The 14,727-nt window shown below is 47.6% G+C and overlaps 1 protein-coding gene across 1 annotated transcript; it reads right to left on the bottom strand.

The window, feature by feature from the left end:
- Positions 1 to 9,827: 9,827 nt before the first annotated feature.
- On the bottom strand, positions 9,828 to 12,073 carry aar2 (AAR2 splicing factor). The gene is made up of 3 exons (XM_029156660.3): positions 10,905 to 12,073; positions 10,589 to 10,818; positions 9,828 to 10,391 (listed from the first exon to the last, which is right to left on the bottom strand). Exons 1-3 carry the CDS (start codon positions 11,671 to 11,673, stop codon positions 10,224 to 10,226), a joined length of 1,167 nt encoding a protein of 388 aa, XP_029012493.1. The 5' UTR covers positions 11,674 to 12,073; the 3' UTR covers positions 9,828 to 10,223.
- Between the last annotated feature and the right edge of the window lie 2,654 nt (positions 12,074 to 14,727).

The following is a 14,727-nucleotide window of genomic DNA, read 5'->3' as shown; positions in this document are numbered from 1 at the left end:
CAACCACTGGACCCACTAGCAACCAGTGGAACCACTAGCAACCAGGGGAACCACTAGCAACCAGTGGACCCACTAGCACCCACTGAACCCACTAGCAACCACTGGTCCCACTAGCAATCAGTGGAACCACTAGCAACCAGGGGAACCACTAGCAACCAGTGGAACCACTAGCACCCACTGCAACCACTAGCACCCCCTGGACCCACTAGCAACCAGTGGAACCACTAGCAACCATGGGAACCATTAGCACCCACTGGACCCACTGCACCTCCTGCTCCGCAGCCTCAGATCATCCAGAGCTGCTCTCCAGAGACCCTTGTGCTTTCTCCCCCACCCGTCCTCCTCCCACTAGTGCCAGCATTACAGTCTACAGCAGGGCTGCCTGATGCCCAACCACAGATTATCTGAAAGGCCGAAACCGTTGGAATCAGTTGTTTGGGATCAGCAGCAGGGGAGAGAATGAACGCAGAACCAAACTGTAAATTGCACTTTCTCCGCCGCTCGGGTCTGGTCTGCATTTGAGCCAGATTCTCCTCAGCTGACATCAGACTGATGGGAAGCTTATCTTAATTTTGCCAACAAAGAACAATTGAACAGCAGCCGCGTTGCGTGAGCTGAAAGGGGACGGCGCGTTTGACAGTGGAGACCAGCAAACAGACAACAGATGAGGCTGCAGATTATTACAGTCAGATGGCGCTGATGCTGTGGTCCACACGAATCAGACGGCGAAACCAAGTCAGCGGTGGCGACTGATTGCACTTGAACGCACCTGACAGTTCCAGAAAAGTCAACAATTAAACGCTGTCTTTTCCCAACACGTTGCATCATGTACAGAAGGGATCAAATAATTAAAACCAAAGCGCCTGCAGATGGAGATGCTCCTGTAAACAATGCGCTCTCTGGCGACGAGAGCAGCAGCAGCGACTTAAATTAGCAGTAACTGACATTTAGAAAGTGTTTTTGTAGTTTGTTTGGTCATTCGTCGCCGTTCTCTGGCTTCTCTCTGGTTCAGGGAGCTGAGATGAGCGAAGCCTTTCATTAAAACATCAAAGAGCACATATCATTCCCCGACCTGAGCGCTTCACTGAGCCACTTGGTGCACCGCATGCCTTATTAGATGGGTTCAAGCTAATTCAACTGTAACCAATTGTGCGTTATTGTTCACGCTAATTACTCCGTCAGAGGAGGTCAGTCTCTGCTGAGTTTGCCTCAGGTCCGCTTCAGGAAGCTAAGAGGTCACAGAGACCCCCCCCCCTCCTTCACTCAGCAGCTACACTCACATGCCTCCTATAGCTCAGCAGCCTGGCACAGGTGGAAAAATGGAAAGATGGGCTCGTCCTTGGCCACTGGAGTCAATAGACATGCATCCGTTCTCCCACTGAGGTCGCGTGATCTGTGCACGGATCGCAGGGAACGCCGTCGCAGCACAACGACCACGTGCAGCTGCAAGCAGGAGGTATCACTGGTTAGAAGGTGAGGAGCACGCGTCACACAACCGCATCACACAACATTAATAAGGTGAGGCCTCAGTCTGCGCTATGTCTGCCTGGAGACACAATGAAATATATGCGTTTAGTCCCAGTAGATCAAGTGAAGGACGTTCTATTGTCTGTCTTTAACTCTGATTATTCCCACCTGGACCATAAAACCACTCGAGAGGCTGCTGAGTTCACACATAATAATCTCATTTCACATTGTCTGGCGCCGGGTCAGAACAGAGGAGAGGCACCGAGAGATTTGAAAGCTGAGGTCCGATAACACGGTGTAAATGTCCCTGTTATACATGAAACCAGTCAGCCAGTGTGTGTGTGTGTGTGTGTGTGTGTGTGTGTGTGTGTGTGTGAGACCCATCCTCGCTTCACTGTGAGCCACATGCAACCACTCACACATCAGGGCTGTGTTTGCTATGGTGGATTTGGTTGAATAAATTAAGGAAGTTGTGTCCCTGAACATTTTCTCTTTGCTAAGCCGTCCTTTTCCTGCGCTGAGACCCTAAATATTATAATATTATGACTATTATTGTTATTACACAAGCTGGAAGTTGAAGGAAAAACTCAGATTGGCATTTAATCTGCATTTGCCCATAAAACCCAAGTAACAGTAGCTCTGTGCTTTACAACAATCTGTGGGTAAGTCTGAGATCGATGTATCTCCTCTCCTTTGTGTCCTGGACTGAAGCCTGTTTTATGACCCTGATGCTCAGGACGCACATCAGACGTGCACCAGCTGCTGCCAGGGCCTATTCATACCGAACTGTACGTGCACGTCACATACATCACGTTGACACGGCTGCCTGACCTCACACTTGACTCCAACAAACGGCAAGAGGACTGTTGCCATAACTCAGTGTGGAATGTAATCAGGTGGATCCGTATCAATAAATCAGGGCTGAAGCGTGGGAGCTGGAGAGAAAGGCTCCTGCAGGTTCTCCTGACGGGCAGCGCAATGCGTCATCTGACACACAGTTACACAAACAAGCCTCGTTTTAAGAACGATGGGAGTTCTGCTCCAGCCTGGATTAGGTGCGACGCCGGAGGGGAAGGATTCTTCTTCTGCAGTTGAAGTATGCTGCACTAATGAGCGGGTGGAGCAGGGATAATGGGCTGCCGTCACTTTCACCACCCTGCAGGTCTGCAGTGCGTCGTAGACACCGGCCTGTGACACAAAGTGAGCATTTCAACCTCACTGCTGGTTTTTCGGCTGCATTGTTGAGGTTCACTCGCCTTGTTCTCATAGCGTCACAGAGCGGCGGGGCGCAGCCGGCTCCGGAGGGGAACCAGCTCCATGAACTCACTGTGCAGTTTGTGTCCAGAGGCGAACAGAATCAGACACAGTCAGAGACCAGAGCTGGTGACAATGGAGCTGAGCAGCACAAAGACACAGAGAACCCACGCATGTGTGGGTGCGATTTCATGGCTTCTAACAGGTGATCAATTAAACAGTTAGAAGCTGCATTACTGCAAATGACACATTTCTTAATAGTTTATGTTATAAATAAATCACATGTTCTGTTATGTTTCCAATTTAAAGAGAACATGGGCAGAAAATGGACGTACTGTATTTGCCTGTTCACACATAAGATGGTCTCAGGTCAACACTGACACTTGTATTTACCTGCACTGTGCGTGAATCAGCGCCATGACCCACATGACCTTGGCCTTGACCTCAACCCAGGTCCCATGACCCAAAGCCCCCCCCACAGAGTCCATTAATCATACTAAATACCTTCATGCCTATTACATGGGCTTTGAAGCTTCTCCTTTGGGGCACACGGTACTAATGAACTTCCATCTTCATTAATTCCAACCCACTGTTTTATCCTCAGTCGCCGTCCTGCGTTTTGAACATTTGCAGGTATCGAGGTCACGTTTCGATAAGGCGTGTTCTGAACATTATTAATTAATTAATCAATTATTGATAAGGCCCTGTGAGTGGGTAAAGGCAGACTGCAGCCTCTGAGCCCTTCAGAGCGACCGCTGAAGCCGAGGCACGACGCAGTCAGTCATTTAGTCAGATTAGCCTGTAGGCGTCAGCGCTGAATCCAAAGAGAAAGGCGGCTTCACTGCGTTTGGCTGCATGCAGACGTTTGATAAATGCCTTTTAATACTTGTGTCCCAGTTTCCCGCCCCCTTGATCTTTTCTTCTTAGCATTAAAACACAAACAAATACGTTCAGAATAAGCCCCTGTGTCCTTAATGCAGACTGAGGTCTTTTCCGGGCGTGTGAAATTATTGCATGAAAAGCTGCACTTCAGATCGGAGCGTGTGACGGCCCCTGATTTGCCAATCATTCTATTGCTTTTATGAGAGTGACAGGGCTGCCAGAGGAGAAGGGGGGGTGAAACGCTGCCTCCAACAAAGAGAGAACCAAGCAGAAGGTCCCTCAAAGACGTTAAAGACACAGTGGAACAAAGGCGGCGGCTGTGAAAAAGCATTTTTCTGTCATTCATTCCCGATAGAAAGTGGAGAATATGCTTCATAGCGGCAGCAGACGGATCTTTATCATGACGACAAACCTGCTCCGAGCGCCTTCTAATTAAAGATTACAGGACGATGATTATCCCGTGGATAAAACCCCCCGACTCTGTTTAATAAATGAGAGCAGAGCATCGCTGAGTCTCTGTTCGGGACTTGAATCCTGGCAGGAAGCTGAATATCAGTAGCCGTCTCCCTGCATCCCTGTGTGTAAAGGCAACATACGCCGTCTTTACTGAACGAGCGCTCAGATCCGGTGTTTGCCTTGGACTGGACGTCCTCCAGAGGTGCGGACCCCCGGCAGGTTCTGACGCCCCAGCTGGCAAAACACAGGAAGTGGCTGTGGCTGTGGCGTGTGTGTGTGTGTGTGTGTGTGTGTGTGTGTGTGTGTGTGTGTGTGTGTGTGTGTGTGGCACCCTTACACTTCTACACGACTGCATTCGTACACGTGTGTAAATATGCGTCGGAAATCACTAAACAGACACAAGGAAACACACGAGATACGGGGACGTTACGTCTGGTTGGTGCAGACGTGCTTTAAAAGAACAGTAGCTCAGCAGGAGAGCAGCAGACGCTGATCATGCAGTGCTCATGTTTTCCTCCATGAATATGATATTTGAGTAAACAAACTCTGAGATGTTCTACAAGAAAATATTTAGATAATCTGAGCAAATTCATGTCTTTGATGGTTAGACTGCATTTCCAGAGTCCTGGCAGATTAACAGTAACCGTCCTCTGGTCCTGACAGGACACTGAGCCTGACTCTCATTAGGCAGCTGCTCAGAGCTAATGTGGAGAAGACCCAGAGCAGAAACATGGAGCGGGTCCAGGCTCTGTTTACTGGCCAGACACCGTGGGCCCGTGAGGTAAACATTACCAGCACCACAGCACAGGTGTGGATAATGGAAAGAAGGTGCCACGGGCCGGTGGGGGGGGGGGGGGGTCAGAGCATGTGGACCTGCATGAAGGGAACTCCTCCTGGATTTGCTGCCACAGCGTTTAGGGCAGAAAAAGGCCGCGCTGCTGCGTCTTGGTGACACTGTGATAAAAAGCAGCTCCTGCCAGTTGTTAGTTAGTTCATTTAGGCTGCGTGTCACAATTATCGCTAAGCCGACACGCCACAGTTGTAGCACGCCCCTGATGTTGGCGGATTGTGGCTGAAGCCAGACGGCTCAGTGTTCTCTGGTTTTGGTTCGCAGCAGCGTCAGCGTCAGCGTCAGCGTTAGGAGCCGTCCTCCCAACACACATCCACTGGATTCCCAGCGCCACACATCCATGTTTAACCAGGGCCATTATCCCCTCCTATCATCCATTAACATGCTGGAAGCAGCTCAAACCGCTCGGGTCATATCTGCATTCAAACGTTAGTCAAACGTCCCATTCCTGGTCATATCTGATGTCTTCCCATGCGTCTGCTGCCAAGTCCCTGGCACCGCGTCAAACTGGGTTCAGTGTGAATCACACGGCTGCGTTTATGGCCCGTGGCTTAACGTCGACAGAGAAATGGCCTCCTGTGAGCCAAACACGTGGCCACCTGGCTCCAGAGAGCCGGGCCACAGCACGGACACACACAGACACACACGCACACACACTCACACACACACTCATACACGCGCACACACACACTCATACACGCACACATACATAGAGACACGCACGCGCACGCGCACACACACACACACTCATACACGCACACATACATAGAGACGCGCACACACACACAGACGCACACACACACACACTCATACACGCACACATACATAGAGACGCGCACACACACACAGATGCACACACACACACACACAGACGCACACACACACACACAGACACACACATGCACGCCCACGCATGCACGCACACACACACACATACATAGAGACACACAGAGACACACACATGCACGCCCACGCACACGCACGCACACACACACACACACACTGACAGAAGCTCGTCCAATTAGACTGACTTAATTGCAGTGGTGACAGCAGCTGGATAGCACAGGAGACAGCCAGGGCTCAGATTAGGGACGATCAGATGAGACGAGCCTGGGATTCTGGCAGCACTGGAGGAGAGTTCACGCTGGAGAAGAGGGAAAGAAATGTGACTAAGCTTCAGCTACTTATTATTTTTGATTAAAAAATACCCTCATGATTACTGATGTTGATGTTCTGCTAATGATTAAGAAGGAATTTGGGGCCTTTAACATGATAAAGAGCATAAAACAAACGGCACACAGATGTAATGTGAACCAATCACCAACATATATACAAAGCCTGTTTCATCAATCAAATGAAATATTAAAGAAGAAAAGGCACCAACAGGGTGCTGATAACAGACCCTGTGCAGCTCCCTCTGCTCGGCTACTCTAGATGATGGTGTCATAACTCAGCGTGAGGCTGGGAAGGAAGGAGCCGGGGACGAGGAGGTGGAACGGAGTAGAGGAGGGTGGGATGAGAAAAGGTAGACGGAGGAGACAGGAAGGGGAGATTTACGGGCGTGTTAAAGAAGGTGGTAAATATAAGAGGCTGTTTCTGCAGCTTTTAAAAAGCTCTTTGTGTCACAAAACAAATCCCAAGCTTCCCAGAGTGATTGACGAGCTGCACCGTGCACCTGCCCTGCAGGAAACTAAATGAGACACTGCAGAGCTGAACACACGGAGAGGGCGGAACAAAGTGATGCGTTACATCAGAACCCACTTACTTCTAATACAGAGGGGTCACGTGGAGCAAAGGACTCACATCATCTGTAATGACATGAGAACATGAGGATGTGAACAGAAACACTCCAGGGCATGTTTACATCTCGTGAATTATGTACAGCCACTGTCTTTGGTAGAAATATTAATACCTGCAGGCTCAGGACCTGACATGATGGAGGCACATTTCACAGAGAAGAGAAACAAACCGTTTCTACACTTACACTTTAAGGAAAGAGCAGATGTAGACAGTGTGTCTGAAAAGGCTGAATAATACATGAGGAATCAATGAATTATTCAGGAGCTACAGGAGTCAGAGGGTGAAGAGAGACAAGACAAAAGCACAGGAGAACACTGATAGAAAGTGATTGGAGGATGTGTTTAAGCGGCTCCGTCGGCTGCTCGGCGCCTCCACCCGTCCTGCAGCCGTTCAGCGCGTCCTCCTCTGGGTGTGGAGCGGCTCGGATCTCGCGTCAGAACCCTCACACACACGGTGACACGCATGGAAAAAGAGGAGCGGGAGCGAAGGCCGAAGCGGAGACCGCGTGTGATGATGGGATTCCTTCTGCTGCGACAGGGTCTGCCAGAGTTCACGCTCCGAGTGCCACATCCAAAGACAACACACTAAAAATGGAAGCCGGGATCAGTCATCTGACGCGCAGGTGGTGGGAGACGGAGATATCTGCAGACAGGCAGCAGGCACCACAGGGTTTCTGCTTGCTTTGACTAAATGATGCCTCATTCAGAGTCAGATCTCATGATTACACATGCACAGACATATTTATGAGCTCTGGGACAACACGCATGGTACGAGGTTGTGTGTGTCTGTGCTAATTACAGCCTGTACTTGTTTCACCTCTAAAACTTCAGCCTGGGACACTTATTAGCCAGCTGTCATGTCGTGCCGTGTGCAGAGGAGGCCCAGACACAGCACGGACAGGGACAAAGACACACGCCTGCTGAACAGGCCTCAAACGCCTCAGCGCCTTGTTTTCAGCTCCTGCCTTTAATCACTTCAGCAGATCGCTAGAACACGACATTTTGTTCACACACTCTTTCTCCCCTGGTGTGTATGAAATTTCCAAAAGGATTTTTCCCCCAATCTCATCCCTTCCCACTTTTAGGACCCACACTCATCACTCACACTAAATGTGGGCACCAGAGCTCTCCCTCCACACCACGCTTTTAGATGTACACATATATACATCTCCTGGGAAAATGTACACGTGCCTGTCTCACATTCAGGTCATGTGAGCCAGACATGTGAAGGCCTGTGGTTCTGCAGCAGAGAGGGGATACAGAGAAGTCACAGACTGGTCATCAACACATTTCCTCAGGCAGCGAGAAGGAAAACAGAACTAAAAGGTGAGAGAAAGGAGCAGCTGGTGGAAACTGTGTGTGTGTGTGTGTGTGTGTGTGTGTACAGGAATAGCATTTATACCACGCATGCACGAGTTATCATTTAACTTTCATGTAGAAATAATTATTAGCTACAGGCTCAAACCTGTACGTTTAAAAAAAATAGCCTCCATTGAAAACATGCAAGAGTGACAGTCACACAGAAACTGCAGTTTACGTAAATATGTATGTCTTGATGTTAGAATATAGTGACCAATGAAATCAAGCCACATCCTGTTTGTGCAGGTGCTTGGTTGAGCAAAAACCATTAGATCAATTAATAATTGATTATTTAACCCTGCACATGTTATTAAACACAATTGTTTAATTCGGCATGTGTGTGGTTACACACACAAAGACACACAGACACACACACACACACACACACACACACACACACAGGTGGGTGAGGGGCCTGTGTTTACATTGGCAGGACCAGCAGCTTGTGAGTCCACTCACATCTACTGGAGAAAAAGCTCCACCATGATTGACAAGGGTCGAAGGTACTGCACAATCAAGGCAGCTCATCTCCCAGCATGCTTCACTGCAAGCAAACTTAAGGAAAATGGCTGCCATGGAAGGAGACGGGGAGAGGTTGTGCAGCACAGGACAAACACTTAAATGGGTTTTCAGCTGACTTGCTGTACGCTGCATTTCCAGCATTAATGAAGGGGCTGAAACGCCAACAACGTCCCAGCGGTGGAATTCCTACCAGCGTCTTGGTTGATAATGTATGGTACAGCATCCCCAGAGGGGGAGATTAATCTACAAATAATTGTAGTAGGTCTCATTCCTAGTTCTGTAAAGGGCTCTCTACAGGACCTGGCAATAAAGCTTTTCTGATTCTGATGTTGTGCTCATAGGTTTCCATCGCACGTTCCAAGCCATTCTCTCCATCTAATTGCATTCAAGGAAAACAGCGACGAGCAGAGGGCTGCAGGACAACTACGAGCTGATCTTCTTTTAAGATGTGTTTAAATCTTCAAGAGGAAAGTTTTCATCATGAAGCCTCATATTACCATAGATTTCACAATACCATCTGTCATCTTCTGGGAGGAGAATGGATTTTTTCTGTTGGCATTTGGACCTCCATCAACTGGCCCCAGACTCCATTGATTCAGATAATTACATTAGATGGGTTCAGTTCCTTTTAACAGCAGCTTCATGGTAATTGATGGAGCCAGGCCGTGTCAGAGCAGACGCATCCGGGCTGCAGGGAGAGAAAGTTCAAGAGGGACAGAAGAATGGACTGATGGAGCAAAGGCCAACTGAAGGTCTGTCCCATCCATCACAGGCCAAGAACACATGCGCACACACACAGCTAATAAATGGCATGTAATTATGTTATCAAGTTGATCCAGTGGTCCTCTGTGCACCATAAACTCACTCCTCCACCTGGTATTGCTCACAAATCATCATGGATGAGATGAGAAAGGCTTGGGGATAATCCCACCCTGACAGCCCTGCTGCACACAGAGGTCAGTCAGTTCCAACCTGAACTGGGTTTTCCCAGCTCCAAACACGGCAGCTTTTATTTTGACTGAGTGTTTGAATTGTAAAGATATAAAAAAATGGGTACGTCAGGTTTTAGAAAGTAAAAAAAGCCCATGACTGCCATCTAGTGGATGAGAAAGGGATGACACTTGGAACCACATCTTAGATCAAAGGTGTAATTTTCTAATAACAATGTTGGCGTTAATTAATCAATCAAAGAAAATGTTGGTAAGAAGAAAGTTAGTTAGTCTCAGGGAAATTATGGCTACTTTTTTTGTATATTTATTTACTAATTTAAAAGCTCAGTTCAGTCAAAACCCTGAAATGAACAGAACAGTGTCTATAATTTTCTGCAATTATTCTATAACATATTTTATTAGATTTAGAAATTAGTTTTTAGATGTTGTTTGACAATACATGTGATGCTGAGGCTCTGACGCTTCTAAACAAGAGAAAACCACAGACAGCAACCAGCAGAGGGCTCTACTGTCCCACCGAGTAAACACTGTGTGAACTGTAGCACCTCATCTCTGGTACGTTCAGATGGGACACCCTCAACACGCACAGTTCAGAGAACCACAGTTACTGAAACTAGTGTGACATCAGTCGGCCAAAATGTTAAAGTTGAGAACCTTTGGACCTGGGGTTTATTCCTATCAGTATCAGTCCACTGTGACGCCTTCAGGCAGCTCCACCACCACAGGGTCACAGTCATCCAGGTCTGCATCAAAGTCCCAGCGGAACTTCTTGGTCAGGTGGGCTTTGAACTTCTCTGCTCTCTTGCGAAGTGTGCTGTCGACTCCAGCGCCACTGGCAAACTGGAAGAAGTCCTGTGTTCCAAACACATTCGCAGTGAATTAGTTTCACACACTATCACACAACAGCAGAAAATGCAAGCAATAAAATTATCTATTGCTGGATTTCTTTCACACATCAAGATGTGACTGTACTCAACAGGCTGTGGTAAACACTCCGCATGTTTTTAAGGCTACAAAATGGTCAAAATGTACTTAGAGATGAATTTCACCTGTAGTGTGGAGGTGAGGAAGTTGTTCTGTGACACAATGTCGACAAAAAAGTCGGGCGGGATTTCCCCAAGCTGGTGGTACAGCACAGCGATGAGCCCTAGATAGAGATCCTTGCGCTTCCTCATGGCCTCCTCCGAGCGACACAACAGAGTCAGGACACGCTTCCAGTGCTCGAAGCCTTCATACACATTCCCAAACAGAAAACACACGAAGGCAAACTGTAGCTCACCTGCAAATGGATGAAAGACAGTTTATGAGACTTTAACCAATCAGATGTGCCGGTTATGATTATATGTCTATGTGTCTATCACATACCCAGCAGGTTGAGTGGCTGCAGCCTGTGGTTGGTCTCCAGCACCGTCTCCAGAGCATAGCTCAGATCCAGACTCCACTGAGTGATCTCAGCTGGCGTTGCCCCCGGGGGGTAGGTCTTCTCGGGAATGACGGAGAAGCGCAACTCTGTCCCCTCTCTCTGTTTCATGCGAGGGAGCCGGTCGAGTCCTTCCCGCATGCTCTGACATTCTGTGTCGTTCCTCGGCTGCTCGGCCCTGTCTTTGGTGTGTGTGAACGGAGTCTCTGGGATTACGTCGCTGAAGGCGCACACTCGACCAGACAGAGGCTGCAAGTCGTTGGCCAGCTCTTCGCTCAGGCGGTCAGTGAGGGACACCCACTTCCTCATCACCTCGTATGGATAGGGACCCAGGTATGGATCCAGCTCTCGCAACGTGGCCCTGACGCGGCTCACCTCCTCTTCATTCTTGGAGGCAGAGAAGTCGAGGTCTTCTTCTTTGGGATCCCAGTTGGCCAGAAGGATCTCTCTGGGTTTCAGAGTGAGGAAGAGCCCTGTCTTTGGGCCGATTTCCCCTCCACAGCTGGGGGAGTTAACGGAGCAGTAGTGGAGGAAATGCAGACCCGGGGGGATCATCTTCACACCGCGGAAGCGAGGACCCACCTGCCAGCTCTTGCAGTCGATGCCGAGCTCAGTGCCCCGAGGAACGCCGAGCAGGACCAGGGTGGCGCCCTCCTCAAAGAGCCGCAGAGCCACATCTGGGTCCATGTCTACGGTGCTGCTGCTGCTGGACATGCCTGCTCTTCTGCTTTGGCTGAAACCTATTACCCGAGCAAGCCAAGAAACACATGGACTAAACTCCGAGTTAAACTGATGTTAGATAGTTTTTCATCTTCCGAATATTTAGTTGACTGAAAACGGCTCTTTACTGCGGTTTAATAATTGAAAGAGGAAAAATACACCGTAAATAAAACTGACAAGCCGTTCGGTGATTTAATCGTAACGCACCACGATTCTTTTAGTCGCTACGTGTTTACGTTAGGAAAGCGTTTTATTTGATGCTGTACAACACGTGTTCCGCTCCGGTCAGGAACAGTGCATTGTTACAATAGTTCCGGCTACAAAAGAAGTAGCGATAAAACTCAATTCCTAGCGTGTTACTGTCGTCGTCCTCCTCTCGACATAAGAGGTACAATTACCTTAGATTAAAAGTTAAATGTGTGTAATCAATATCCATTTTTTAACCCACGCTATGTATATTTTTCTTCTATCGCACCGATCAGGAGTTACAGCTACTGCCAATAAAAACGTGATTTTGTTCTATGTATTATGTACTGATATGAAAATAGTTTAATGATGTAACCTTAGTAATGCTACTACTACTACTACTACTACTACTACTACTACTAATAATAATAATAATAATAATAATAATAATAATAATAATAATAATAATAATAAATGGAAGAAGTGTAGGTAAAATATTAGGCTGGTATTTACATGTTTTAATAAATGTTGTACACTTCACAACATAACTGAATAAGAGAAAAAGTTCATGGTTATGATAATTTCAATGAAAACACAAAACATATGGTTGTTACAACAGGAGACCGTTTAGAATATGTGTGCAAGTATTTTAATGCATTGTGGATATTTAGCTTATCTGTGGTTACTATAAAACTATTCCATAGCACTGCTGACATGCAAAGTCTGGTATAACTGTAATATACAAAACACTGAGAACTTGACAGTAAATAGTAAACATTCATGACATTGCATTTGATTAAAACAGCTGTCCAAATACATCGTACATATAATATCCTCTGTGTAAAGCTGTGAGCTTTCTAGAAATTCACATGGGTAACTTCATGAGACAAAAGCTCAGATTACAGGAACCAGGAAGATGCCGTTTTTCCTACTTTGAGAGCATGTAGACACTCTGCAGCTTCTGCCAACAAGTGATCAGAGAGTTGATAACTTGGATTAATCTGAATCTCTTTCTCTTCTTTCCTCGTACTTTCCGGAAAGCCGAACAAGTCATTCTCTTCCCCTGAAAGCATCCAACCAAAACAAAAGTGTTGGTATGCAACCAATCTTGGCATGTTGGCACAGGGAGGTGTTTCTGTACATTCAGCCAATATAAACACAAATAGCAGAAGCACATGTCATCAGCCTCCATGGCACAACTCATCTCAGCATTTCTAAACACAAAACTGTAAGTGATAAACTGCCATCTTGGCATATAGCCATAATCACTGTCCTCACCACAGACACAGGACTGCATTTCTGAATGATGAGCTGTCCCATGCTCTCCAGTGGCCGTTCCAGGTCGGACTGCTGCTTTCCGGCCCTCTGACACCGCACCTGCTCTGTCATACCATAAATAGAAGCCAGGATGCGACGTGCCTGCCACGAAACAATCGTCAAAGCAGAGAGAAAACAAGACAGATTACATCTAGTAGCATCTGTTGATACAACAAAATGGATTTGTCTCTGTAGAGAAAATAATCTCTGCATGTTGTATCACACAAGGAGCTTGTATCACAGACTGCAATAGATGAAATCGACACTATCAGGACAAATAACGGGGCGTATTATTACCCTGTCCATGGTGCTGAAAACACATAACGCTATTTACCTTAACTGAGGGACACGGGTCTCTGTCTAGAGATGTATTGGATGAACCCGTCAAATTCTGCAAAAGAACAAGCACAAATGGCTTCATGAGAAATAAATTCATTCATTCTTACAGGCACAATGAACACAGTGGCAAACACCGGAGGGCAGCCTATCACCAAATATCAAGAAGTCTCTCCCATATGGTTCATTAAAGCTGCAGCTGACTGAAATGAGCCACACTGACACTAAAAGCATCAAAGTCAACAAGATAAGTTGATTAAGCTGAGATTGACTAAACAACCAAAGTGTCTCTGTCATGATTTTGTTTGTGTTCCCATACCAGCTTCTGGAGCTCAACGAAGATGACTTCACTGTAGGAGCCCAGTATTTCTTTATAATGACACCTACGTTTAGCGCACGAGGGTGCCAACAAGAGAACCACCAGGACACTGCGGAGTAGAGCTCCGGGCAGACACTGGGGGAGGGGGGAGAAAGGCGTTAGGATGGGCAGTGAAGGCAACACACACACACAGTTTATCAACCTCTGACCCGTGTGAACGCGCCACAGCTGTTTGCGTCACACGCCAATCACGTCAACAAAGTGTCGATCGTTGCGCGTACGTATCAAACAGACGAGCTTTGCGTAAAGACGCACCAGCCACACTCACCATTTATCATATTCTACTGCAGAATCCTCAGACGAGCAAAGCCATCTCTGTGCGCAGCGGGCAGATCCACAGCACTACTCCCGATGCGCCCGAGCTCATCGTACCCAACGCACCCACTCAGTACGCGCACGCTTCCTCAGGTGGACGGGGCAGCGCGGCGGCGGAGACACAGGCTTCCGATGTGGCGCTGCTTGGTGTCCAACATCACCAAACTCGCTGCTGCTGCACTTTCCTTCCCCGTCATGGATTGATGACGCTGGGGTTTGGATTGCACCGAACTCCAGTCCGGTCAAGTCGAGGAAATCTTCTGCAATCAATCACTTGCCTATTCTTTCGGTTTCGTTGGAAAGTGACAAGGAGGAGGGAGCGAGGAGCGAGTGTATCTGCGCTCAACGTTTAAAGTGCAGTTAGACACTAGAGTTTTTATAGAGCTGACGACGGGAACTGCTCTTAATGAATTTCAGCCTAATTCAGTGATGGATTTACAATGAATTCCCAGTGAGAACAACAATGTTGAGTGTGGGAGCTGCATGGGAGGAATAATGTGGGAACCCTTGGGAAG

Source organism: Betta splendens, chromosome 7 (genome assembly GCF_900634795.4).
Source record: "Betta splendens chromosome 7, fBetSpl5.4, whole genome shotgun sequence".
In the NCBI taxonomy this organism is placed as follows: domain Eukaryota; kingdom Metazoa; phylum Chordata; class Actinopteri; order Anabantiformes; family Osphronemidae; genus Betta; species Betta splendens.
This window is presented reverse-complemented; position numbering and strand designations above follow the sequence as displayed.

What these genes read in the sequence shown, in the direction of transcription:
- aar2 (XM_029156660.3), bottom strand. Translation starts at nt 11,673, where the DNA reads ATGTCCAGCAGCAGCAGCACCGTAGACATGGACCCAGATGTGGCTCTG. An exon ending in GCAGCCACTCAACCTGCTGG is followed by an intron (nt 10,819 to 10,904) that starts GTATGTGATAGA and finishes ATCCATTTGCAG; the next exon opens with GTGAGCTACAGTTTGCCTTC. An exon ending in TCCTCACCTCCACACTACAG is followed by an intron (nt 10,392 to 10,588) that starts GTGAAATTCATC and finishes TTTGGAACACAG; the next exon opens with GACTTCTTCCAGTTTGCCAG.